Genomic DNA, 27,938 nt, shown 5'->3' with positions numbered 1-27,938 from the left:
GAAAATATACACACATTCACACAAGCAAGCAAATCTCATGTACAAATGATCACTATCTCTGGCCAGAATGTATCTGCAAAATGCATTCGGAGATAGAGGTCACATATACATGAGGTGTGCTTGCTTTTATGAATGTGATTGTGTTTTCTTCTCTGAAGAAGGCTTTGACTGAAAGCTCAGTGTGTAACAGTCTTTTTGTTGAGCCTGCCTGCAACTCAATGTGTCATCTTTACAGTGAGTAGCAATCTATACTTTTCACAATATTGTTGATATTCCATCTTGGAATTTACATTGTTTGAAAGTGAAGAAGAAAGAGATTTTATAGAAATTACTGAGGAAACAGACACTGAAATTAACTAACTGGAAGAGGCTGACTGACTGTTGGATGGACAGGCTGACCTGGGATCCACTCAATTCTACTACTCAAAGCATTTCTGGTGACACCCAGTCAAGTGCACCAAAGGGTGAAACACACAGTCAGAGGCATTATGCATCCAGAAGTGATAATAAAAAGTGTTAGTAAATGTTAATGTCTTTTTAATTATAATAAAGCTACCTTTGTTTTATTTGCACTGCAAGGTTTCTTAATACAAGTGTAATTAGTTACTTACTATGATATGCTTATTTCAGCTAATAAGTTCAATTTTCTGTGCTGGTTATTTAATATATATGTAATATAATGATTAAAGGATGCAGTTTTATAAATATGCATGAGTCAGGGCTGAAATGCACTGGGGCTTAGCTTTGACTAGTGACATAAGAATTACAATACATGGATAGCCATGAATCATCTGATTGCAGACACAGTAATTGAATACCACAAAGTGGGATGTTCAGTACCAATATATGTACACAGAAACTGAAATAAATGTGCTCAAAAACTAGACATTTGCCATTTTGCACAAAATTTGAAAAGTTGATATTTTTTGACAGACTGTACCACCAATGGCATTGGATGCAAAAAAAGTTGTAGTAATTAAATTTGTACAGAATTTTGTACTCTTTTAAAAAGGAAATAAATGCCAAAGTACTAGGAGCAAAAAAAACTGACATTTTGAAGAAAAAGTAAAAAAGTTCAAAATTTGTGAAGTATTGTGGGTACAAAGAGTTTAGCCAACATAAATTTTGTTGGAAAAAACATGGTTTTCTAATCTTTCCAACCAAATGAATGAGTCAGAAAAATAAAATCTTCTACCCCATCTTTTGTTGGGTTACAAGAGAAGTGTAAAGCTGTAAAAGCATGCATGATTACAGGAAAGATAAATGCTGTTTACAGAATTACACAAACTTTTGGAGAAAAGAGAAGCAGCAATATGAATATCAAGAGCTGAAATGGCAAGCCAGTAATAAGCAAAGAAGGAAACGATGAAAGGTAGAAGGAATGAGTAGAAGGGTTATATAAAAGAAAGAAACTTCAAGACAATATAAAAGAAAAGGAATAGGAAAAAGATGAATATGATATGGGGTACGTGATACTATGAAGAGAACTGGACAGGGCCATAAAAGACCCAAGTCAGAACAAGGCACCTCGAGTAGGTGACGTTTGCCAAGAATTATTAACTTCCTTGGAATAACCAACCATGACCAAACTGTTCTGTTTGGTATATGGGATATACAAGATATGCAAAATACCCTCAGATTTCAAGAAGAAAGTAATAATTCCAATATCCAAGAAGGCTGGTGCTGACAAATGCATTACCAAACCATAGTTTAATAAATCATCAGAGAATCTGGTATTTGGAGGAATGATCCAGATGGCACAGATTGTCAAGCAGCCACTAAAATCAAGCGTGTTCTGCTCTGCAGCATGTTCTGCCACTTGGTGGTCAGTTTTCTGGAACTGGCCACAGATTGGCAGTGGCCATTCATATGAGTGGGCAGTTGGTTGGTTGGTCATCATAACCACATAAAATGCTGGGCAGCAATTATGTAATAACTACATATAAATCTATATATTCACAGATGGGACTGCCTCTGATAAGATGGGATAAGCCTTTGATCGGAGTGTGGTAGAATGTGGTGTTCTTTATATGCAGTCTCATGTAAGACCGTGGCCCCACATGACATGCTTGCTGCTTGTAGGGCCTCATGTGGGAGAAAGTTGTGGCTGGAGTAATGAATGTAGTATGCGACCCATTCTCTATATCTATGCTTGTATCAGGCAGGGAATCTGAATCAGTGTTGGATACTAAGCTGCTTCCTCCTTTGAACGGCACATAGCGCCAAAAATGGTCTGGCCTGTGCCGACTTCATCAAGGAAAAGAAGAGAGAGATACTGGAAACCCCACCAGAGAGTCAAGCAGAAGATGCTCTCCATGATTATCTGGTTCAGATGCTGGTGCAAGCAGTGTTATCACCAACTGATCAATGGGTTCTGGGGCGCAACTTGGTCCTGCCTGCAGGGGACTGGGTGCTGGCTGTGTAGAAGATGGTGACAATCATTTGGCCTCCATGAGCACCTGAGTCAGAAAACGCTGCACCTCTGGCATTTGTGTCATGAGGAGGTCATTGCTGTTGGTGGGAGGTGAAAGCAGGAGGTGAAAGTGGTTCCAGCTTAAAGTATGAGCTCAGACACAGGAGTCCATGCTGTAATATGGCTGTGTGTTAAGCGGTCCCAAGCCAGGCGCAGCAGGTCGAAGAGGTTGTGAGGTCTGCACCCATGTAAAATTTCGGCCAGGCTACATCCATTCATGGGGGTGCACCAGAGGTGGTGAGAAAGCTGGTGAGTGCATCCCCACAGCCATCTGTGATCATTATTTTGCACATCTACATCCTGAATGTCTTGTATGAGCTTCCAAATCAGACATGGTATGGAATGGGTTGGTGGCCAGATTCTCAATGTCATCACATTTACAAAAATCCTGAAAAGCATATACTGTGAACTGAGGGCTACTGTTGGAAATCAGAGTGGAAGATGCCACCTCTACAGAAAATTTGATGGCTAGGGCATAGGTAGTAGCTGCTGTGGTGGTGTAGTGTCTGAGCCACAAAGTCTTTTTGTTGTGCCTATCTGCAACTCAGCATCTCCACTATATGGTGAGTAGCAACTTTCCTTTTCATAATATTTTTACATCCCATCCTGGATTTTTCATTGTTCTCCATTGGGAAAGTTAAAGAGAACTGTGACAACTGGCAGCTTCAGAATGACATGGCAAAATCAACATGCACTTTTTGTCAGGGATGCTCAGGATGTGGCTGAGGAATGAAATGATGTGGTGGAGCTGACTGAGTGTGAGGTGCAGGACTGACAGTTCCAGATTATGTGTTCTATAATGGTGTCAGCACCACACCAATACACATGACACTGTATTATTGCTTTCATTCTGTAAATTTCCCAATATGCAATGTGGAGAAGCTTCAGTAAGCGAAGGTGGAGCATGGAAGGAACTACCACCCATCATTCAGAATCATCCACAGCCAACAATATGAAATGATCACTGACATTAAGCCTGAGTTGTACTGAAACATACGTACACCATGCCAGGTTGGTGCCCTTAGGCATGTGCTCTGGCCAACCTGCCACACAGCAGACAATACATTGTATAGTAGATTGTGGCATGTTTCTACTATTACTATGTGGGCCTAATCAGGAATTTGTTGAGTGGGTATTGCTGATTAGCACCTAAGGAAAAATACACTGCTTTGAACCTGCCAATTTCTGTATTGGTCCCATATGGCTAGTGGGAAAGTGCATCTGTGTTTGAATCCTGTGTGGTGGGCTGATACTGCAACATGTAGGTATATTTACTCAGGAACAACGCCTACCACTGCAGACACTGCACTGTCTTATCAGGAAGTTTTGACAGCAAAATAAGGAGCTTGCAGTTGGTGATCAGGTGAAACTTATTACCATAAAGGTAAACATGCAACTTCCTGACATGGTATATGATACCCGACACCTCTTTCTCAGTTTAATGTTGTAGATACAAAAGCAATAGGCTATTTCATGCCATCAACATATTTGTAGGACAGCACAGCACCAATGACACAATTTGATGCAGCAGTGGCAATTGTTAAACTTTGCAGAGATGACATGTTGTTAAAAACAGTCTGTCCTAAAGCACTTTTAAAGTTGCAGGAAAGCTTTCCGGCATGCATCTGACCACACAACTTAAATACCTTTTTTCCCCAAATAATTAAGCAGGTGGGAAATCTGGGTCACACTGGGAATGAAGCTAGCATAATAATTGACTTTGGCTATGCAAGATTCATTCTTTGAGGTTCTCAGAAGTCCTTAACTAAGTTAGTGATTGCATCCACATGATCTTGTTTGGGCATGAGCTTTTCTTTACTTAAGACACATCCCAAGTATATTACACTTGGCTTAAAAAAAAAAAAAAAAACTGCATTTATTGAGGTAAAACACAGACCATGGGCATGGGGCCAAACAAACAAAATCTGTAGGTTGTGCAGGTGCTGTTCCAGCATGGCTCCAGTAATTAACAAGTAATCTAAATAATTAACACAGTTGGGGATAGTTACTCAAGGTTTCTCTGAAATATTTTGGGAGCACCTGTGACCCCAAATGGCAGCCTGGTACAATGATACATGCAGAACTGCACATTATTCACTAAAACCTGTTTCATCTACAGGCAACAGAAAGTAGATATCAGCGAGATCTTTCTTTTGAAAATAACTGCCCCCAGCAAATTTTTCTAAAGATGGCATTTGCTTTACCATTAACGATACACTAAAAATTACCACAAATTCAAAGTGATCCATTTGGTTTTATAAAACTACAACCATGGGTGTAGCCCACTGGCTAGATGATACTTGAGACATAATTCCATACTCTGTGATCTAATTAGTTCAGTTATAACTTCCTTGCACAAGGTGAAAGGCACTGGCTGAGCTTCTAAAAACTTAAGCTCTGGTGATTATTTTAAGGATACGTGGGTCTAGTATGCTGTTGCACAATCTTATGGAGGTTCAAGCAGTTGTTTATATTGCACACATAACAGTTCAAGTTCTGTGACTGGTATTGCAACTGAAACTAGACTCACCTGGTCCTGAATTTGAAAACCATAAAGCACAAAAGTGTCTAACCCAAAAATGTTAGTTGTTGTCTGAGTTGACTACTGGCGGAGTTAGTTGCCAAGCCATATTTTTATACTTAGCTTGGAGTATGATGTGATCCTGCAGTGGGATCAACTGTCCATTGTATGTAATCACTCTGCAGTGAGGGGAGCCAATGGGCTGGTTTGTATATTCATTAAACAGTTTGCAAAAACAGACATAATGTCTGATGGGATAACTTCAATCACTGGTTTTTCCAATGTTATTTATAATCCAACTTGATTGTAAAAAATGTTTATTCATATGACCGATTTCAGTTCCTCTAGAACCATCTTCAGATTTGCAATTTCGTTTACAGGAGTAACCTGTCCATACATAGCAAACTTCATATGCTGCGTTTTATGTGATGCAGCATGTGAATTTTGCTCTGCTATGGCAGAGAGGGAGGTGAGGAAATCGCAGCTGCACACTTGTTGGTTTTGCAGCAGTTGTGAAAGCAGTTTCTGCTGTTGCTGTTAGAATTACAAGTGCCGTTGGCACTGCTGCTGTCACTGCTGCTCTTCCTGCTGCTTGAGTTCCCACTGTTCTTTGTACTGTTGCTGCAGCTGTTGCTGTTGCAGCTGCAAATATTGCGACTGCAACTTTAGAAACTCAGGATACATGCTGCACTGGAAAAGTTGCAAAGCATGAAAGTTTTCATAACAGCTTCTCTGTTCTATTCTGTGTAGGTAGGACACAATCTATGATCCCCTACACTGGTAGTAATGCAACGACTGGTGGAACAAACAAGGGGTTCCTGACATTGATGATGGCAAAGTTCAGAAAGCGAACAGCTAACTGAAAACAAGTTCAGATCACAGCAAAGTCATCTTAAGCATATACCAACAATCCAGAGAGCAATCTGAATCAGGCAAGGTCAGAACTCTGCTAATAAATGGCACATATTTAATGCTTCAGTGAACTAGCAAGACTTACTGTCAGATGTCGGATTGTGGTATTTACAGGCAGTCTCACATCAGCATACAGCTCCATGTGACATGCTTGCTGCAGCAGCACTTCATGTGGGAGAAAGCTATGGTTGGAGTATGTAGCCTGAATGTCTATGACCTGTTATCCATATCAATACTTGGTCTGGGTGGGGAATCTGAATCATTGTTGGATACAAAAGAAAGGCTTGCCATATGCCATGGTACCATTTCAGTTACCACAAAAAGATGTGGCAGCTTTTGGTAGCCATAAAATTGCATTACAGGGCCAACTCAGTAAGCAATAAACTAACATTTTTGGTCATTAATTTTCCAATTAACATTTTTGGATTAGATGCTTTCATAGCATTTAGTTTTAGAACCAATGACAAAATCAAATTTGATACCTTCTACTATTCCATTTAAAGCCATGAATAAATTGTGTAAATATTATAAGCAATTATTCAAGCCATCATTCAGATCAGCCTCAAATTTTCAGGCTCATGTATTTTTAAAGGTTATAAGGGCATGAAACAAAAGCAATAGTTGATAAGGGAGTGAGACAGGGTTGTAGCCTATGCAAAATGTTATTCAATCCGCGCACTGAGCTAGCAATAAAGGAAACCAAGAATAAATCTGGAGACGGAATTAAAGTTCAAGCAGAAGAAATATAAAGTTTGAGGTATGGTGATTACTTTGTAATTCTGTCAAAATAGCAAGAGCCTTGGAAGAATTGTTTGAAGGAATGAAATGGTCAAACAAGTCTTCGGGCTAAATATTGCAATAACGACAACAACAACAACAACACCAACAAGAGATTATAAGATGATCATCAACAAAAGTAAAGAAAGGGTAGATGATTGTAGTCAAATTAAATTAGGTGATTCTGAAGGAATCAGATTAGGAAATGAGACACTAAAAGTAAAAGATATAAATTGCAGACTGGTTACAGTATGAAAATAATTACTGAAAAGGAAAATTTGCTACCGTGTAACATAAATTTAAGTATTAGAAAGTCTTTTCTGAAGGTATGTATCTGGAGCATAGCGTTGTACACAAGTGAAACGCAAAGGATAAGCAGTTCATATAAGAAGAGAAGGGAAGCTTTTGAAATTGATGCTGTAGAAGAATTGATGGATAGATCGAATAACTAATGAGGAGGTACTGAATCAAACTGGCACAACTTGACTAATAGAGGAGATCATTTGATAGGACATGTCTTGAGGCATGGAGGAATTGTCAGTTTGGTACTGGAGGGAATTACATGGGGTAAAAATTGTAGAGGGAGATCAAAGGATGAATACAGCAAGCAGGTTCAAATAGATGTAGGTTGCAGTAGTTATTCTGAGATGAAGAGGATTGCACTGGATATAGTAGAGTGGAGTGTTGCATCAAACAAGTCTTTGGACTAAATATTGCAATAACAACAACACCAACACCATCGCCACCAGCAACAACAACATTTTGTTAAAAAAAATCTGCTCAGTCTTGTTGCTATCACTCTTGACCAGTTCCATTCACTCAGCAAGATGCAGTTACAGCAGAAGTAGATAGATTTATTGAATTAAATTTCATTACACTGGTATCAGCAACTCATTGGGGAACTCCCACAGCTGTAGTTAAAAAAAATAAATAAAAACAACTAATGGTAATATCCAAATCTATCTTAAAATTTCAAAAACTTGATTTTTTTCTTTCTTGGCTTAAAATGTTCTCTTGGCTGTTTACTTTATTGTAGTGTTCATCTCAAGTTTGCCAGAAACTCCATTATCCAGTTACAAGGTGATTTGTGAAAAGTGACTCCAAAAACCTTTCAAAGGAGTAAAAAAAAAATACTCAACATAATGGAAATTGTGGTAGCAGTAACTTGAATGATGGCCTAACAGGAATTACGAATGTGCTTGAACTTGAGATCGGACGAATCAGTTACAACTTCTGGATAAAAGTAGCTGAAAAGTGTATTGAGCAAGCAGATCAGCAGATGATAGAATCTGCCAAAGAGGCCTGCAGGACCACAGTGGCCATGAAGAAAATGGAGGAGGACCTCCTTTTGTATCTAGAAGGAGTGCTATATGGTCAAGGGATTGCTGACTAAAGGTATGCTTAACTACAAAAAAAAATTTAACCCAAAAGTTAAAACGTGTTTTTCTTGAAACCACATTTTCCAAATTGGCGGGAAACGTAACTTGAGTACAGTACATACAATTTTGATAAAAATTTGATACTAGAATTCTAAATCAAATTCTCTATTAGCATACACAACCATTTTGTGATATCTTCAAAAGTCTATTTTTGTTGCACACTTTTGTCTTGATATTTTGGGAGAAGAGACTGACATTTGTTTCGTGCCATGCTGTTCCACAAGCTTTCAAATGGCAGGAACATCTGACTGTGTTTGCATCTATAACATTAATAGCAGCACAGATAAGTTATACTCATACTGAAAAAGAGGCATTAGCAATAATTTACGGTATAAAAAAATTTCATGTTTTCCTGCTTGGCAAAAAATTCCATCTGCTAATGGACTATAAGACACACAGCCCCCATAATAAGCTCCCAGACAAAATGGAGCAATGACTGCAGTGGAGGGCACTATTTTGAAGCAACTACAATTATGAAATGCATTATCACCCCACTGCCCACCACACGAATGCAGACACTCTGTATCACATATCTAAGGGCCAGATGCCAATTTTAATTGTGTTTTTTTCCCCCCCTCAATACTGTCATTCAGAGTACCCTAAATGAATTTTCCGTAACTGCTCTTAAAGTAGCTGCAGCAACAGAGTACTGCTATTTCACTGTGTATTATTGGCTGTATGGCTTGGATGGTCGGAGCACTTGCCTAACCTGGCATTTAGGATTTTTTTCCTTGTGTCACTGACTGAACAGCACAAAGAGTATTCTGCAACTGGCTTTTTTGTGTCAGTGACCAAACAGCACTAAGAGCATTCTACTGCTGGCTACTGAGAAGGAAGAATACTGGAATATCATTCTACCCACACTCTGTCGCCACATTCTGCAGGCATCACACTGGGAGGCATCTTATATGAAATACGAGGCACACTGTAATATTTATTGGCCCTGAATTGACAAAGACACTGAATATGCAATCATAGCAAGTCAGGCTTGTGCACAAAATTAGGCAGTCCCAGCACAACAATTTTCCCTGTGGCTAATACTTTTCTCTTACATCACGTAGCTGTCTGCAAGAACAGCAGACTCTACCAATTGTGCCTTTGCAACCAGCTTTGCAATATAGTGTATTCCCCACATATTCTGACACATAACAGTCTCCAGTTCACCCCATCTGCATTTCAAGTGTTCTCCCAGGGTAGCAGCATGGATTATCTGACCAATGCGCCCAACCACCAGTATCCAACTCAGAGGGGCAGCAATTGGTCTGAGATTTTTAAGATGCAGATGAGAAGAGAAATGATGAGGTCAGTGTCCAAGAAGCTACAACAATCTTCCTCATCACAGGACAACCCTCTTCAGCAGCTACAGTCAGGCCAAAAGTTTACAGAGGTACAGACTATGCACACTATCTGAACTTCTGGCTCATCTTTGTCAGCCCACAGTCTGTGTTCAAGCCCGTAGTAATGTGTGGGCTCCCAAATTTGGGCTTACATTTTGGGCAGACGAAGGAGTGGACACAAGGTGACATTGTAGATCACAGTGCCACCAGCTGTTTCATGTTGTGACTTGGGCAGACGAAGGAGTGGACACAAGGTGACATTGTAGATCACAGTGGCACCAGCTGTTTCATGTTGTGACTGGACAAGAGCAGATGGTCCCCTACAGGAACCAGTTTCACCTGAAATAGGACATATAAAACCCACCCCTACTCGGACCTCACTGTGATCTTCTGCCATATGTCTACCCACAGCTTTGAACTTGGATCTGCTGCAACCTCACCCACAGGTTTGCACCACCAACAGCCATGTCCCAGGTGCACCACTCTTTTAAAACTCAGGCCTCAACAACCACAGGGTAGTTCCCAGAGTGTGAAGGGTTTTTTTCCACAGCTGTGGTTGCCCTGGAGGTTGAATTATCACCACCTACAAGTTTACTCCTAGCACCCACTGTACCAGAGCTAGCTCCATCTGCATCTGGTAGACTGGCTGGAACCATCTATGTTGACACCATCTCTGACCAGTCAGGCACTGGTATGACTCTGGGAAGTGGGAAGGTCCAGTTAGCACCTGTCTCTCTGAGTCCACATTTCCCATCCACAGTGTTATTGATCCTACATGCGAATTACAAAGGAAGGGGAGGGGGGGGGGGTAGGGAAGGGGGGGGGGGCACTTAGTATCGCTAGGCATATCAATACTGACAGTGGATCAGAGACCAATTCGCTATCGAAATGTTAGAGTACTCTGATGGAATGATAACAGCATTGCAAGTATGTGACAAAACTGTGACAGCTACTCACCAATGCTCTATAAATTCCATGGCCATGCAGTAACAGGATAGCTGCAGTTATCTTATGAAGCCTTTCCTTTCAAGCTACAGGACACTCTATATAATGGCCACTCTTACCCACAGAATTCTTTGGAAAAATGCTTTGAACTTACTTGTTTAAAGCTCATGGCAACTGGCAACTTTCACTATTCTAATATTTTATGCTTTATTTTGGTATTCACTTTGTGAATCTCACTGCTCACAAACCAAGTAATATAAGTCACCACAGGTGGACTACATTGACTACATTAACAGGCTTTAATATAGGGTGTCTAAAAAGGTATTCTACAACTTCAATGTGTTACAGCACTCAAACTAATTAAGACATTTACACTATGCTACAGACAGACTCACAAAGTTCTGTTTGTCTTTACAGATTGTCAAAAGTGAAGCATAATGACAACATTTCAAGAAAAGGCTCAGTGTGTGGACTGAAAATTCAGACCAAAATGACATGCAGGTTCAAAGGAACTTCCAAACATGGTATAGGAAGCAACCTCACTCGCAGATGTCAATAGGCCATGGTATAGGAATTTTACGCAGGCAGGAAACACTGATGCCAAGCATCACACTGGAGGACCTGGAACAAGTGAATCTGACACATAATGGATATGGTTGGCTTTTCAACATTCACCATAGGCTGTCAAAGGAGCTGCAAATCCCTAGGGCAACCGTGCACTGGGACTTCCAGAAACATTTAAAGATGTATCCATACTGTTCAAACAAATTTCGGGCTTGCAGCCAGTCATCGTTCAATACTTCGCACGATATTTCAACTGGGCACCTGCCAGTCACCTTCAGGTGAGCCGTCGCAGACTCAGTCTGCAGCCGGTCGTCGTTCAATACGTCGCTCGATATTTCAACTGGGCACCTGCCAGTCATCTTCAGGTGAGCGACGTATTGAACGATGACTGGCTGCAGACTGAGTCTGCGATGGTTCACCTGAAGATGACTGGCAGGTGCCCAGTTGAAATATCATGCGAAGTATTGAATGATGACCGGCTGCAAGCCCGAAATTTGTTTGAACAGTCAATTCGCCGGGAAAATTTTAAAATTCACATGTATCCATACTGATTGCAGCTTTTGCACTCATTGAAACCAGATGACAAGCCATGATGTAAGCAGTTTGCTGTGGATGGTGGTGGTGGTGGTGGTGGTTAGTGTTTAACGTCCCGTCGACAACGAGGTCATTAGAGACGGAGCCCAAGCTCGGGTTAGGGAAGGATTGGGAAGGAAATTGGCTGTGCCCTTTCAAAGGAACCATCCCGGCATTTGCCTGAAACGATTTAGGGAAATCACGGAAAACCTAAATCAGGATGGCCAGAGACGGGATTGAACCATCGTCCTCCTGAATGCGAGTCCAGTGTGCTAACCACTGCGCCACCTCCCTCGGTTGCTGTGGATGTTCTTAGTTGTTTAGAGCAGGATAGAAATGTCTAAACAGCTTAGCATTTTCTGATGAAACAATATTTCAAATGTGTGGTAAGGTAAACAAAGACAATGTTTGCCTCTGGTACACAACCAATATGCATACTATGATGGAACAGGTATGTGACAGGGACCATTTTTGTTCTCAGGAAAAACAGTTAATTCTAACAATTACCATAATACGCTGCAGCTGTTTGCATTACACAATCGTTTTCTAACAACATGGTGCACTGCCACATTGAGCTCAGCGCACCGTTGCTTGATTGGCAAGGGTGGTCCAATTCCCTGTCCTCCAAAGCCAGCTGTCTGCTACTCCTCAAGGTATGGAACAACATGTCAGGAACTGTATTCACATCCACTTTACTTCGTAGATGCTGTAAGTACTGCGAAGGCTTTTGATTACAAATGTCTTCCTGTGTGAGTACCTCGCATACTCTTTCCTCTTGTGACCCAGACACACGGCATATGAGCTCAGTTTTTAATTTGATGTATGTGCAAACCTCCAGCAGGGATGTAATGATGTCTTGGACTTCCACTGCAAATCAGTGTTCCAAGTGGCTCACTACAAGTGCAAACTTAGTGTAATCTGTATTAACTCCAGAACATCAGAAGTCTGACTCCGCTTGCACGAACCATAAGGGCGCAAGTACACAGCGAGTCTCAAAATATTACGGGCATCATCACCCGTCATTCTCACATGGCTAGGAAATATTCTTTGCTGTTATCGTAATACATTTTGGGATCACCACTGAGGCAAGTCTTGCACTGCTGCACGTCGACTACAAATAAAATGCATGTTACATATGTGTGAGATAACTGACAACTTATTTCATCATAGCAATACTTCTTACTTCCATCTAAACAAGAAGCAATGTGTTAAGGCAACAAGAACATTTACTGCAGCGAACTGAAACATTAATGACTTATCATCAAACCTGATAACAAGAGAGTAAGTGACTACAATATTAATCACAGAGTTCATGTGACACCCCTTGCAGTACTGAATAAGTCCACGGGCAGCGCTCCATGCAGTATACATTAGGACCTCTCTGACCGACACTGGTGATCAGCTGATCACACCCATTGCGTATATTATCTGTACTGGTCACCACAAGACTGTCTGTCACAGTTTCTGGAGAAAGCAGAAAATAGTGACTGGTCTGTAGTTGAATTTTTTTAAAATACGTCAAAGGTACATTGTTTTGGTATCACAGCACTGATGAGTAAGTCCCTCATTGTCAGGTCTGGTGTCATACTGTGAGATCAAAACACAAAACACAGGCTGTCACGAAAGATATGGTACAACTTTAATGTGCTATAACATCCAAACTACTCATAATTAAGATATTCACACCATGTTTGGCTTATGTGACATACAATCGCACAAAGTTTTTAAGGCCTTCAGTCAGTTTCAACTTGTGCACCTTTGGTGGCATGCATAACATCCAGTCTGTATTCAAGCTCAACCCATGCTCAGCACAACATATTTGCATCAACTGTGGCAATGGTAGTAACAATTCAGTTCTTTAAATCATTGATGTCATTGACAGGCGTTTGACAGACCTTGTCCTTGAGATGCCCGATCGAAAGAAGTCCATTGGTGTAATGTCAGCCATAATAGTGATGCAGACGGATATGTCCTTGGATGAAATAGCTGCCCTATCTGACCATATCCAAGATGCTATCATGTTGCCTCTGACTCCAACTCAGCAGTAATTTGTGGCAGTACCTCAGTAGATGTGCAACCCAGCTCAACAGACTATCCCAGGAGGTAACAACACTGTAGCCACAACTGAATGATGGCTTTAACAAAGTTGAAGGCTTGGCCAAACAATTGAGCAAGCTGCTCACTTATTGCAGTGCTAAGAACAATTACTAACAGCAATCGCAGAGCCGCACTGCGTGCCATACTTCACATCAGGATGGCATGTCAACAGACAACATATGTTGGTATCATCAGCTTTTCGGAGACCAAGTCCATAAACTTAATTTACCATGCAAGCAGAATTTGGCGCATCTACCTGCATCTCTATCTGATTGTTCTTAACAGACCAAAAGTTGGGCCATAAATTTTTGATAGATGCTGGCTCCAATCTGACTATTCTGCCGAGGGATAGGACACACAAATTTTGCCCAGCTACTGCCTTCAAGCTGTCAGAATTCAGACATTCTGACTTATGGTACACAGTTCATGGAATTAGATCTGGGGTTATGCTGCATATAGTCTGCAAATTCATTGTAGCAGACATCATGGAACCAATTATCAATGCAGACCTGCTCATCCACAATTACCTGCCACCCAACATCACTGACACCCATCTCCGAGATGCATTCATAGGGTTGTCAACGACTGGTTACCAACACCATGCGGCCAGCTCTGATGTTAAACTCATCCAGACCATGTCAGGCAACTACGCCAGACTGCTTGACCAGTTTCTTGCACCCACAAGGCCTCTGGGATCCCTCATCAGGTACGCATGACACCATTCATTATATCAATACCACGGCTGGCCCCCAGTGTCATGTAGACCTAGACATTTAGCTCCAGGCAGATACACTACCGTCAAAACTGTGTTTGATGCTATGCTCACAGGAGGCCTTATATGTCCATCTAGTGGTCCCTGGTCATCCTCGCTGCCTTTCGTCCCTAAGACAAATGGTGCATGGAGACAATGTGGTGATTATCGCACCCTGAATGCTTGCACCATTCCTGATCAGGTTCCACATCTCAAAGATTATAATCATGTTCTGAGGGGAATGTGAGTGTTTAGCATCTTTGCATCTTTGACTGTGCCAAAGCATACACACAGATTCTGGTAGTGGAGGATGACGTGCCAAAGACAGCAGTAATCACACATTTCTGTCTGTTTGAGAGCCTATTTATGACCTTTGGCCTCCATAATGCAGCCCAAACATGGCAAAGGTTTTCACCAAATCAGACACTCTTGAACCACACCAGAAACTCCCGACCAAGGTCTTTGAGCATCTCAGTGAGTATGGTATCGTCCTGAATGTGTTGAAATGTGTGTTTGGACAACTCGAAGTGACAGTTTTGGGCCATCTCATTGCAGCGAAAGGATCGCGTCCAGTACCCAATAAAGTAGAGGCTGAGTTAAATATTCCTAGACTGGTGACAGCAAAAGAGCTGCACAGGTTCCTTGGCATGTTGAATTTCTACAGATGCCACCTGCCGTATGCCGCCACTTTGAAGGAAACTCTCACAAGTGTGCGGGCCAGTCCTAATGCGAATGTTAAAGTGATGTGACAGTGGACCCCAACAATAGCAGAAGCACTTGAAATGGTCAAAAAGACTCTTGCAGAAGCTACACTAGGTGTGCAACTGAAATCAGATGCCCCCCCCCCCCCTTCCCTGGCACTTGTAGTCGACGCCAGTTAGAAAGTATTCAAACTGGCACTGCAACAATGTGTCAATGGGATTTGGCAACCTCTCACTTTCTTTTCACATAAGTTAACACCAGCACAACATGATGGAGTAAATATGACTGCAAACTGTTGGCCAACTCCGCAGCAGTCAAATACTTCTGTGCCCAACTACAGGCAAGAATGTTCACTATATCCACTGACATAAGCCACTCACATTTGCTTACCAGCAAAATAACAATAACTATTCTCCCAGACAATTGAATCAGCTAGATTACATTGTGCAGTTTACTACTGATTTACAACATATCTCTGGCCTCAGCAATGTAGCAGCAAACTGCTTGTCTCGCATTAGCGCAGTCATTGAGACAGTTGATTTTGCTCACTTAAGCGATGCACAGCAAACAGATGATGAACTATGCAACATGCTGCGCAATACCCAGAAAGAATTGCAACTTGAACTTGTTAATGTACCAACGTGTAGTGGGAATTAACTTAGATTTATCTAAAGCTTTTGATACAGTAAATCCCAAAATTCTGTTAAACAAGATGGAGGCAATAGGTGTAAGGGGAGTTGTGAAGCAGTGGTTTGAATCTTACCTTCAAGATAGAACTCAGGTGGTAGATATCATCGCAGAACATAAAAGTCAGAAAATCGAGTGGGTCTCAGATGCAAAGAAATTGGAAATAGGTGTCCCACAGGGCAGTGTTCTTGGTCCCTTATCATTCTTGCTTTATATAAATGACATAAAAAATCCTAATATTTCTACCAAAATAATGTTGTTCGCAGATGATACTAGCATAATTATAAGTGATGATAAAAATCATTAACCACCACAACTGATATAGTCCTGAAATATATTCAACATTGGTTTAATGCTAATGAGTTAACACTTAATCTAAGTAAAACAAATTATATACAGTATGACAAAGCAACTCAAGATATGGACCTCTAGTTAAAGCTAATGGATAAGAAGATAGAGAGTGTACAATCCACAAAGTTTTTGGGCATGCACATTGATCAAAACTTAAGCTGGAAAGACCATCTCAAGCACTTATCCCACAGGCTTAATTCGGCATGTTTTGCATTGAGGATATTATCTAGAGTATGCAGCACAGACTGTACTAGACTAGTGTATTTTGCTTACTTTCAGTCCATCGTGTCTTACAGTGTAGTGTTCTGGGGTAAAACTAAATCGAGCTTAAGAGATATCTTCAAATTTCAGAAAAGAGCTATACGAATCATAACACATAACTCTCCAAGAACTCATTGTAGGCCCCTTTTCAAAGAACTGCAAATACTCACAATACCATCACTGTATATTTTTAAAAGCATTCTGCGTACAAGAGCACATTTGAAAAATCTACGTACAAATGAGGACTGCCATAATTATAATACTAGAACTCGTAAGAATTTGTATATAGAAAGGGTAAGGACAACACAAACCCAAAAGCATGTAAGTTATTTTGGAATAAAACTTTACAATGCTCTGCCAGTGTACATGAAGGAAATAATAGATGAAGTAAAATGTAAGACTGAGCTTAAAAATTACCTTTTAAGCAAAACTTTCTATGACGTAGATGAGTACTTTGATTGTGTGTAAATTTATTGCCAAAAATTTTAATTTATATGTCTAAATTTGTACTTTTAAAAAATGCCTTGAAGGTGATATACCATTATTATGTCTGTAGTACTTGTACTAGTATGATAACTTTGTTGTGACAATTCCTACATCATGTAAATGATTTACAGGAAGATAATAAAATGAAATGAAAATGAAATGAAGTGCCAATTTTCAGCTATACTGCAACACTTCAATGTGCAAAAACCACGCAGTCTGTGAAACTTGCTGTCTCATGCCACATTTGGTCAGGACTTCAAAAGGATTGCTGACAGTGGGTGCATACATGCATAACTTGCAAATGCAGTAAGGTCAACCAGGATATTCATGCACCCACAGGCAATTTTCCAGATGCTACCAAAAGGTTTGCACATATCCATGTGGACATTGTGGGACCTTTGCCGCCATCAGATAGACAATGTTACTTGCTGACAATCATGGACAGAGTCACAGGCTGGCCAGAGGCAATTCCTGTAGAAGATACTTTCACCGAGACTCTGGTGACAGCACTCTTGACTCAGTGGGTCACCTGGTTTTGGTGCCCACTGCATATCATGACAGACAGTGGGTGCCAATAGAGTTCAAGCTCTTCGTACAGATTAGCAAATTCTGCAGCACCTACCATCATACAACTACTAGCTATCGTCCTGCAAGTAATAATATGGTGGAGCGGTGGCACCACTCACTCAAAGCAGCACTAATGTGTTATGATGTTAAGTGGACCATGGCTGGCCTCTTCTGTTGCTCAGCTAGTGGTCAGTAAACAAACCAGATCTCGATGCGTCACTAAGAATTTGTTGAGTAAAGTGCTCCATTGGGGGACATGTTTCAGCAATCAGATTTTGTAACACAACTCTGGGAGCACACTGCAAAATTGCAACCTCAGCTAGGGCCATGCCACAGCACACATCTATCCCTCATGTATAAGGAATTGACAGACATCTCCCATGTCACGCTCCGTCGGGACGTTGTGAAATCTGACCTCACCCCATCTCATATCAGACCCCACTACATCCTCTCATGTGCTGACAAGACCGTAGACATCCTGCTCAATAACAATGCAGAACAGTATCTACTGATTGGGTCAAACCGGCTTTTCTGTTTGAGGATGCCTTCGAGATACCTCTACCCAGCGAGCTGCTTACCCCGACCAGTATGGCACCCAGCAACATTCCAGCTCATCTGGGGTGCAGCTGCCATGCCAGACATGGTCAGTCTGGTGTGTCCACTTACCCTCATTATTCCTGGACAGCATCGAGGTTGGCGGGTGGCGACAATGATGCTCCGCTTCTCTGTGAGGGCTTGTTGGGCAACCAGTATGGAACGCATGTGCAATAGGTAGGATCAGCTGATTACCAGAGTCAGTCAGAGAGGTTCATGCATTTTCTGCATGGAGCACTGCTCATGCTCTTATTCTATGCTGCGAAGGGCATCATGGTGAATCTTTGTGATTCATATTGTAATCACTTACTCTCTTGTTATTGGGCTTGACGGTAAATCATTAATGTATCAGTTCTCTGCAATAAATGTTCTTGTTGCCTTTACACCACTGTTTCTTGTGTAGATGGGCATAAGAAGAATTGCTACGATGAAATAAGTTGCCAGCATTCTTTTCTGTTACTGCACCCACACATGTAACGTGCATTTAATTTGTGGTCCACTTGCAGCAGTGCAAGACTTGCTCAGTCTTAAGAAAAACAGATGTCTGAACATGCTGATACTTCAAATACATCCAGCATCTCACAGCTTCACAATAGGTAGCTTGAGTTTCATACTTGTGATTGTTTCACTTGCGGATATTTCTCAATTGGTGTTGAGATATTTGTTTTTGCCATATTATGTTAATGGCGTAAATCTTCTGTATAAGCTGTTTGATTAAAATATTGAAGAAATGTCCAACGACTTCTGTTGTAATCCTTAATTCCTTATGCACTGCATTCAGAAAATCCACATGACACTCTTCCTGATTACAGCAACATGTCCCTCGTCAACATATAAAACAACTATAATACAGACCTGTATAAACACTGATTTCAATTCCTCCAAAATTGAGAAGCACACTTTTAAACTGATCATTCCAACAACTTAAAAATTGTTTTAAAGCACAAAAACTTTTAAAGAGCCTGCATACCCTGCTGCTACCATCACAAAACTCCTTGGACTTTCTGTAGATCATTTAGAAATAATGACTTCATGTCAACCTGTGATAACTCTAACCCTTCATTATTGGCACTGCCCTAATTAGGTCAAGTCAAGAAATTGGAATGAATGTTTGGAGAGAATCAATGCCTTCACATTAATATAATCCCAAACAGCAATTTGGGCTTTGTGTCAATGAATTTCCCCATCAGTATTTTGTCTGACAAGAAAAACATTGTGATTAGAGATTTACTTGCACCATGCTGGTAATTCTCTCAAAGTTCAGGTAGAATTTTCCTCGAATAATGCACTTTCTTCTTCCATTGCTGATTTCCAATTACTCTGGCCTGGTGACTGCAATTCTTCAGAAAAGTTTTTTAGCTCATCTACTTCTGCTAACATACATTTGATGAAATTTTTGAGTTTTTGAATTTGCTTCTACTTTTAAAATTAAATCTGTGCTCTTGCAGACCCTTCTGGTCCAGGTGTATTTTCACCAAAGAAGTTGCTGCTTTACTTTAATTTCCTAACCTGTCTCTGCTTGAAGCATCTGCCTCAGAAGTGCCCTTATTTGCTGCTGACTTACTTTCCTTATGTGGAAATATTGTTACGATTTTTCCTGTAAGTATTGGCTCAAACGGAACGTCTTTCCTCTAGATGACTTGTTGGCCAGATTTTATCCAAGAGGTGAAAACCATTAATATCTTCACCATAGCCAACAATGACTGTGTGTTATCCCTTTATATTCTACTGCTTGTGGCACTCTTTTGGAATATGTGAATAACATTTGGTCCCAAATCTATGCACTCTATTCAGATTAGCATTCCTCCCTGCAAAAAACTGATGGGGAGTCTTTCCAGCAACTCTGTTTGATTAATAATATACACAGACATAATGACTGTCTCTGTCTACAGCAATGTTAGAAGGTTCTTTGAGATGAACATTGTCTATGCAAGTTCTACCACTGTTCTCTTTATGTGTTCAGTGCAGTCATTTTTTTAAAATTATGTAGTTATTTACAAAACCCAACTTTGAACTGTTATATTTCAGAAAACCTCCAACCTTCTCATTGCCAAATTCATGACCACTGTCTCACTCAGACCCTTCAACTGGACAACCACACTGGATTTGGACAAGTTGCTGTGCCTCTTGGACCTTTAGTACAGCTTTACACTTTTATTTCAAAAAATAGACCATATGAAATCTCATGTAATTACATGGGAAGCAGATGAGTACCATGACCCCCAGAAAAACTGTTTAACTTCACACCGATCTGCATTATTACTTCCCCAGGTATACTGGAATATCGCTGGCATGACTGTAAGTTGTTCATGGTGTTGCTTCTCTTTAACACACAATCACGAAATTCATCATCAAACATGACACTGATTCTATCTCCTCAGGAATTCATAGTTATGACATTTATTTTGATTACCTATTTGCTGAGGCTAGATTTGCAATGAACTGGTGAAAGCCAGATTAGTGTCAGAAATACACGATTTCTCAATCGGTTCACTGGAATTAACACCTTCGAAAGCTCCCCAGACTGAAAATCTCTTACCTTTACTGTTAGCTCAGCCACTCAACAATTTCTGATGAATTCAGCTGTCTTTGGATGAACTGAATGATAATGCTATGGTCATGTGCTGATGTCACTGAAATCAAATTTCTTCCACATTTTTCATGTAACATAAATTCAACACACCATTTAGCAAAACATTATCATGCAGAAGCATATCACTTCCAATTCTTTCCTTTTCTTTGTGTTCAGACAGCCTTGTTATGTCCTTTTACAACACAACTGAAGCACTTAAAACATCTGATTCATCAAGCTGATGCACCCTTTCACTTGTTTATTCTAATCACCTTTTGTTTTTGTTGCCCCAATATACATATCACTAAACATCGTTGTTGTTGTAACTTCTCATCAGGTGCACCTGAAGAAAACAACTGCACTGGTTGTCAAAACATTGTGCATAAAATGGAAAAAACTTGGCTGAAGACTGCCACTAATCAGTGACATTGAAGAAACCTGAGAGATCATAGCACTTCACGCTGTCAGGAGGAGATGTTCCGCAACATACACAAGTTGGATAAGCTCAGTACACTGACTTCTTACCAAGATGTTGAGATGAACAAGTTGTACCAAGATCAAATGTCATATTAAAACACCAATAGTCAATATGATTATGTGCCATGCAAGCCTGATGCTAGTACGAAAAGAGAATTTGTGCCACCCGATTAATGCTAGATGTTGCTTCAAAACAACTTCATCGGCCTCTTTACACGTTGGCTACACTGGCTACAGGTTCTTGGAAATGGGTTGACAATACGGCATGGTCACAAGAGAATCAATGAAGTAGAAAATGTCTGCATACCAAAAAGCAAAATTTGATCAAATGTACAAAAGGCCAAGACAAGATGTGGGGATTAAACTCACTGACAAACATCTGGATGAGGGTACAGTGAAGATCCTTGCTAAAGGACTAAATTTCACACCCATTCCAAAAATTCTGCTAATAATAGATTACATTGCTCCATGAAAAATGCTGCAGTTTTGTTCCCACTGGAAGCCGTGGAAGAGGACCACCAGCAAACTAGTGATTACTTATCAAGGCACCAAGAAACAACAAGTAGCACTGAGAAATATGTGGGAGGACAAGGAAACTATAAATATGTCAGCTGACAAGGGCAAGCCTGCATTCCTAATGTCATGTGTGAACTACAAGAAGAATATTTTTGGTCTTTTGAATGGCACTGCCTGTAGACAGATACATGTTGATCCTATGAATAAAACTGGGAGGAAGATAGTGATGCTTCTCCAGGGTTGCCATGTAATATCATTAAGTGTCTTAGAACAGGAGCAGCTGTGCCACAATGACTGCATGTCCTTCCTAAGGTACACAAGTGCTGCACACTTACATACAGCTGACAAAATACCTGAAACCCATTCTCAGTGAACATTTGGTGAAATGCGGACAACACATTTGAAACTCTGCTTACTTTGTGCATATGTTCAGTCAATTGCAGTTCTAGGGTACAGATACTGTGGTCAGTTTTGACGAAATTGCCCTCTCTACTAGAGTTCCACTTTCAGAATCCATGGAACTAAACATGGAAAAGCTTGTCAGTTGTTTCACTGAAATGTTTAGGAATGTGCTGATATCAACTTATTCCCTGTTCAATGGGAAACTGTCATGAGTCAGTTTATAGCAGATTTTGGTTGGTAGTACTTATTTTTTATACTGCATTATTACTGGGTTGATTGATATATAATTCTTACATAAATCCAAAATGATGACTACAGAAACAATTGTTATTAAGTACTGCACCTGTAATGAATAGATGAATGATTTTGACAATTCTGACTCAAGTTATTTATATAGATTAAGGGTCCTGGACTTGTTTATTCAGCATGCAATTCAGTAGATCTATATTTCATTATTGATCTAACATTGTTCCTTTCATCACAGGCGTTATTGATACCATTTTTGGCTGTCTTGCCAATAAAATCACCAGTCACCTGTCAAAAAATACTATTATTTATATTTTTCAAAAGTAATTAACTTTGGAAATGACACAATGGATATTTACATTACAGACTACTTTTTCAACATTTAACTGTTGGATATGTATAACTAGCTGTTCAAATTTGGCTATGACACTAGCCATATTGTTGGTTTGCCTCATAGTAAAACAAGGAAAATATGTTTGGGCATCGCATTTGCCATTAAAAAATTCTGTGTAAGTCCACTCACAAGTGTCAAACAGCTTCACATGCAATCAACAAAGCCATTATGTTAGCTTCTAATGTTTGGGCAATAATAATCTGACTTGCAGAGTGAACAGCATTATCCAATTCTTTTAGTTTTAGGTTGTAAGTCACAGTACATTCTACAGTTGTGCCATCTTCAAATGGCTGCGGTTTTACAATGTTGTTTATATACATTTTGTAAGTGTCCTTTGGAAACATGCAGTAAATTTGGAATTATATACTTCCACACATTCCACTTCTCAACACCTCCAAATTCATCAATATGACTTCCATGCCGCAAACCCCCCCCACATCTCCTCCTCACTGACCCCCCCCCCCCCCCCCCCCCCCCAAATCTCTGAGAAAGGAAAAACCATAGTGCAGTCTGGTGTTTGTCTTCCAAGAAAATGATCTGAAAGTCTGTGTTACGCAGGTTTTTTTAACAGTCAGAACTGGAACTTTTTTATGGCTACTTGCAAGTCACCATTTGTCTTCCAAAATATTAAATATACACCATGCCCCCCAACAAACCTTTGACTGAATGGTTAATCCATTGCAGAAATTAAAAAAAAAAAAAAAAAAAACATGTTCAAGTACAATGAGAATAGTGAACAGAATAAACAGCTTTTCAAAAAGTGTAAACAGAAACAAGTCATTCAGTGTGCATGCAACCATGGACTGTTACCATCTTACTGATTTATTCTTCACTATGAAGCATTAACATGTTTCAATTAGCTGAAATCTTCTTTTTTTTGTCCCTCCCCCTCCTGCACACACACACACACACACACACACACACACACACACACACACACACACACACACACACAGTATACAAAAACATCTTGATAACAGTTTCAACTAACTCAGGGGGGGGGGGGGGGGGGAATGCAGTGGCCACGCGAAGGTACAGTGGTTCATTGTTCCCTTTCAATCGTGAGAGAAAAGTTTCCTGGACACATTGTCCTCTTGCATGGTGTTGCCATACAGCCTTCATGCTCACTAGATTTGACTTCCTTGTTTTTTTTTATTTTTTCTGTGGGGGTACCATAATCCAAGGTATTCAAACATCTACCCAAAAATATGTATTTCAAGGAGACAACAATGCAGGCAGTCTTTGCTATTGCTCACAAAACAACTTTCAGAGTTATAGAACACTATCAAGAGAAGCTCAAAGACTGCCGCAACAATGCCCCAAAATGATGTATTATTTTAAACATAATAACAAAACTACATCAAATGTACTTTACTTGAATAAAAGATTTATTGTTTTACCTCGTTTTGTGTCATTTTTATTTATTTCCAGAATTGGTGAGTTTAATCATTTGCCCCCTGTTGCAGAGTTTTTGTGGTGCCTGGTCATCATTACAGAATGTAAACTGTTCAGTGAAACATACCAAAAAACCTTCTGTTTCTCATATTGTAGATGTAAATTTGCATAACAGATATATTAGAACAATGGAATTTATTTTGTGCTGGTAGCTATGGTAATGACTCCTCAGTTATCAAGCTGAATTTTCTCTTAACAAGGATATTTAAAATTAATAAAGGCATGTGATTTAGAACAATGTTGCAATTTTATATTTTGCTTTGATTCCTACCTCAGGTTAGCCTCATCTCGTTCATTCTCTAGCAGTGTTCGCATACGACTGTTATCTTCTTGGAGAGCAATCTTACGTCTCAGTAAGTCCAAATGCAAATCTCTGCGTTGCAGTTGTTCCCGAAGAGTTCTCACCCTTCGCTGCAGCTGATATACGGCTGATGTCTGAAATACAGTGTTAGAACCAATGAGTGCATGAGACTGTTACATATCCGAAAACTTGTTGAATCCTATTGATAATGTGATAAAATATCAGTCAAAATACATCACTTTTCTATTGAATATTTGGATACACTGATAAGCCAAAACAGTGTGATCACCTGCTGAACAGCATGTTCATCCACCTTTGGAATGCAATACATCAGTGATTTTGCATGACAAGGATTTGACAAGTCCATGGTAGATTACATAAGAAATGATACAACACTTTCTATGCACAGGTCATACAGTTACCATAAAGTACATGCCACTGGCTTGTGGGCACAAAGCTAGAACCTGATAGTGTCCCAGATTTATTCCATTGAGTTTATATCAGGCAAATTTGGTGACCATGACATCAACACAAGTTCACTATTGTGTTCCTCAATCCACTACAGTATCATTAAGGCCTTTCTATAGGGACTGTTATCCTGCTGGGAAATGGCATCACCATTGAAGAAGACATGAAATATGAAGGGATGCAGGTGGTTTGCAATAATGCTCACATAGTTCACAGCTGTATGGTATCTTTGATTACTGCCATAGGTCCCATGAAACCATAAGAAAATGTCCCCCATAGCATAATACTGCCACCCCCCCTCCTCCTTCTCCACCAGTCTGCATCTGTTGCTGGGGCATGTTTGGAGCAGCCATCCATCCGGATGATGGAATATCCAAACATGGCCATCAAGCTGATGTAACAGTAAGCGTGATTTATCTGTCTTTTCCACTAATCCAAACGCCAGTCTTGATGGTCCCATGTCCACTGAAATCATAACTGATAATGTTATTTGGTCAAATGGGAGTACATGGGAATTATCTGCTGCAGAGCTCCATGTTAACAATGTGTACTAAGCGATAAGCTGTGAAACACTTTTCCCTTTAGCAGCATTGTACTCAAGTCATTGGATCTGACACAAATAACCACTTATCCTGCTTTACAAAGTGGAAAAGCCTCTGACCTCCACATTCTGTGATGAATGTGGATGTCCAATACTTTGTTGCCTACTTATGGAGACACCACACTTTAACCACTTTCCATAAATGCTCACAACAGTACCATGCGAACAACTGAGCATTTCTTAGATGCTCATTTCCAGGCACTGGGCCACAACAATCTGTCCTTTGTCCAATAATAATAGAAATTCCTGGATGGAGCAATATGTAAAATAAGGGAAAAGCAACCATTTACCTATAGTGGATTGGGGCATGTAGCACAGAACATCTAACAAGAAACAGCATTCACACTAGCTTTCAAGCAATAGCTATTTTTGTAGCACAAGTACATGCTGCGCTGTGTGTGGTTCTTGCTCGTGCCATCTCTTATTTTACATCCTGTTTTTTTTTTTTCGTGTTGCCACCTCTTTATGTTAGTTTCAATTTCTGTTGTCACTGAGTTGCTGCTTTGTCTGCCCATCAGTGGCAGCAGCAGCACCTATCAATACAGCCCTCACATGTTATCTTTGCTGTACTGCTATTACTTCCCAGTTGTTGTCTGTCCTGGAGTCAGTTGGAACATGCCAGGAGGGCAGTTCGGACCTGCCAGTCATGGAGTTGGAATGCGACACTAGTTCAATTGGGTTGGAGCAGCAGTGAGGCCTGGATGTCCATGGCTCGTCCAACCATTGACACCACGCATCACTTGAGCAGGGTACGGTCTTCATGGATCGTCGGTCGGTTGTCCTACTGGACAACGTGAATTGGCTCGCCGACCACTTATGGGTTGGCTGTGTATGTGTATCGACTCCCAATTTGTCTTTGTGATTGCACAGCCACTGCTGAGTGTCATTTAAGTCTTCGTGCAAGTGTTTGTCTAGCTGTGTGTGTAGTTGGTGTCATTTCCACTGCCAACTTGTTTTAAATGTTGTCGGCATACTAGCAGTGAGTCAGTCGGTTGGAGTGGATCAGCAAGCAAGTCTCCACACGGCACAGTCGGCCAGGCCCCGCTGGCAGTCTCTACGCAGTGTCGGAGCATGTGGGGGCTGTTCCGAGTGCTGCGAGGTTAGTGGCTCATCGACCCAGGACATGAAAGTTGAGTGGTGATTTAATTACCGAAGCCACATCTGTTCATGTTGTCCCGTTGGCTGGTGGTTCGCTGTTGGTGGTATTCCTGGGAGCAACAGCGAGTGTTCGAGTTGTTGAAGATGTAGCCGCCTTGTGGTAGAATTAACTATATTTGTCGATTTGAAATTCAAGTGCACCAGCAGAAATTTTTGCCTTATGGCCGTTAGTGTTCCAGTTACCTGCCCTGGTCGCTGATGTAAATTCAGCCAGTGTCCTTCCCTCAACTGTTGTCGCTGTCCAACATGGTGTGTAGTTTTGACAGCTTAATGTATATTTGGTTGTGTGTGGCTGTGTCTGTAACGTTTTGGCAAGCAAGTCATCTTGTCGGTGGGTCCCTGGCTGTCTCTTGGTTGTGTTTCCGGTGGATCGAGTGTAGTTGGGCTGACGTCTTGTCTCACCTAAGTGAACGTTAAGATTTCAAGGGCAGACCAAGCCCCCTGGAAACTTCTGAGCACCGTTGCCTATACTGCCTTTCTTATTGCCGTTAATTTTTTGTTTTTAATGGCTCATAGCCAATGGTTTGAATTTGTATGCTTGTAATTGTGTTTTTAAAATCAAAGGTTTTCTGCCTGTTGAAAATTTATTGTATTGTTTTTTAAAAGCAGCGGCCTTCAGCCGCTTTAAGTTTTAATGATCTGACTTGTCAAGTATTACCTTTTGGAAGAAAAAGCTGTGGGCTTTCTGCCTTTTGAAAATTTATTGTAGTGTATTGTTTTTAAAAGCATTGGCCTTCACCTGCTTTAAGTTTTAAGGATCTTACTTATCAAAGTATTACATTCTTTCAAGATAAGTTGTGGGCCTTCTGCCTGTTGAAAATTTATTGTAGTTGTGTTGTTCTTAAAATGATGGGCCTTCAGCCGATTTAAAATTTTGGATTCTTACTTATCAATCACTTGGGCTTAAATACTATTTAAGGTTAAAAGCTTTGGGCCTTCTGCCTTGGAATATTGGTTGCAGTTTTCTTTTAAAACAATGTACTTCAGCCGTTTTGAAGGAAGGTTTCTTTTTGGTCATAAAGCTTGGGCCTTCTGCCTGTTGAAAAGTTATTGTAGTTATGTTGTTTTAAATTTATGGCCCTTCAGCCACTTTTAAAAACTTCATCTATCTGACTAGTCAAGTCTTAAAGCACTTGGGCTTAAATAATATTTTATGTTAAAGCCTAGAGCCTTCTACCTCTAAAAAATATATTATAGCACTTGTATTTAATTCATGGGCCTTCAGCCGCTTTAGAATTAAAGACGTTTTCAGTCGATAGTCAAGCTTAGAAGTTGCGCTTTAATGTTTGGACAACTAAATAAAGTGTTATG

At 40.4% G+C, this 27,938-nt stretch overlaps 1 protein-coding gene across 1 annotated transcript in view; it reads right to left on the bottom strand.

Moving 5' to 3' along the window:
- Positions 1-27,938, bottom strand: part of LOC124803439 (coiled-coil domain-containing protein 170) — a 424,326-nt gene that overhangs the window by 52,284 nt on the left and 344,104 nt on the right. The window contains exon 12 of the mRNA XM_047264624.1: positions 24,371-24,534. Coding sequence (XP_047120580.1) covers positions 24,371-24,534 — 164 coding nt within the window. The remainder of the gene's footprint in view (positions 1-24,370; positions 24,535-27,938) is intronic.

Source organism: Schistocerca piceifrons, chromosome 6 (assembly GCF_021461385.2).
Source record: "Schistocerca piceifrons isolate TAMUIC-IGC-003096 chromosome 6, iqSchPice1.1, whole genome shotgun sequence".
NCBI classification, from domain to species: Eukaryota; Metazoa; Arthropoda; class Insecta; order Orthoptera; family Acrididae; genus Schistocerca; species Schistocerca piceifrons.
This window is presented reverse-complemented; position numbering and strand designations above follow the sequence as displayed.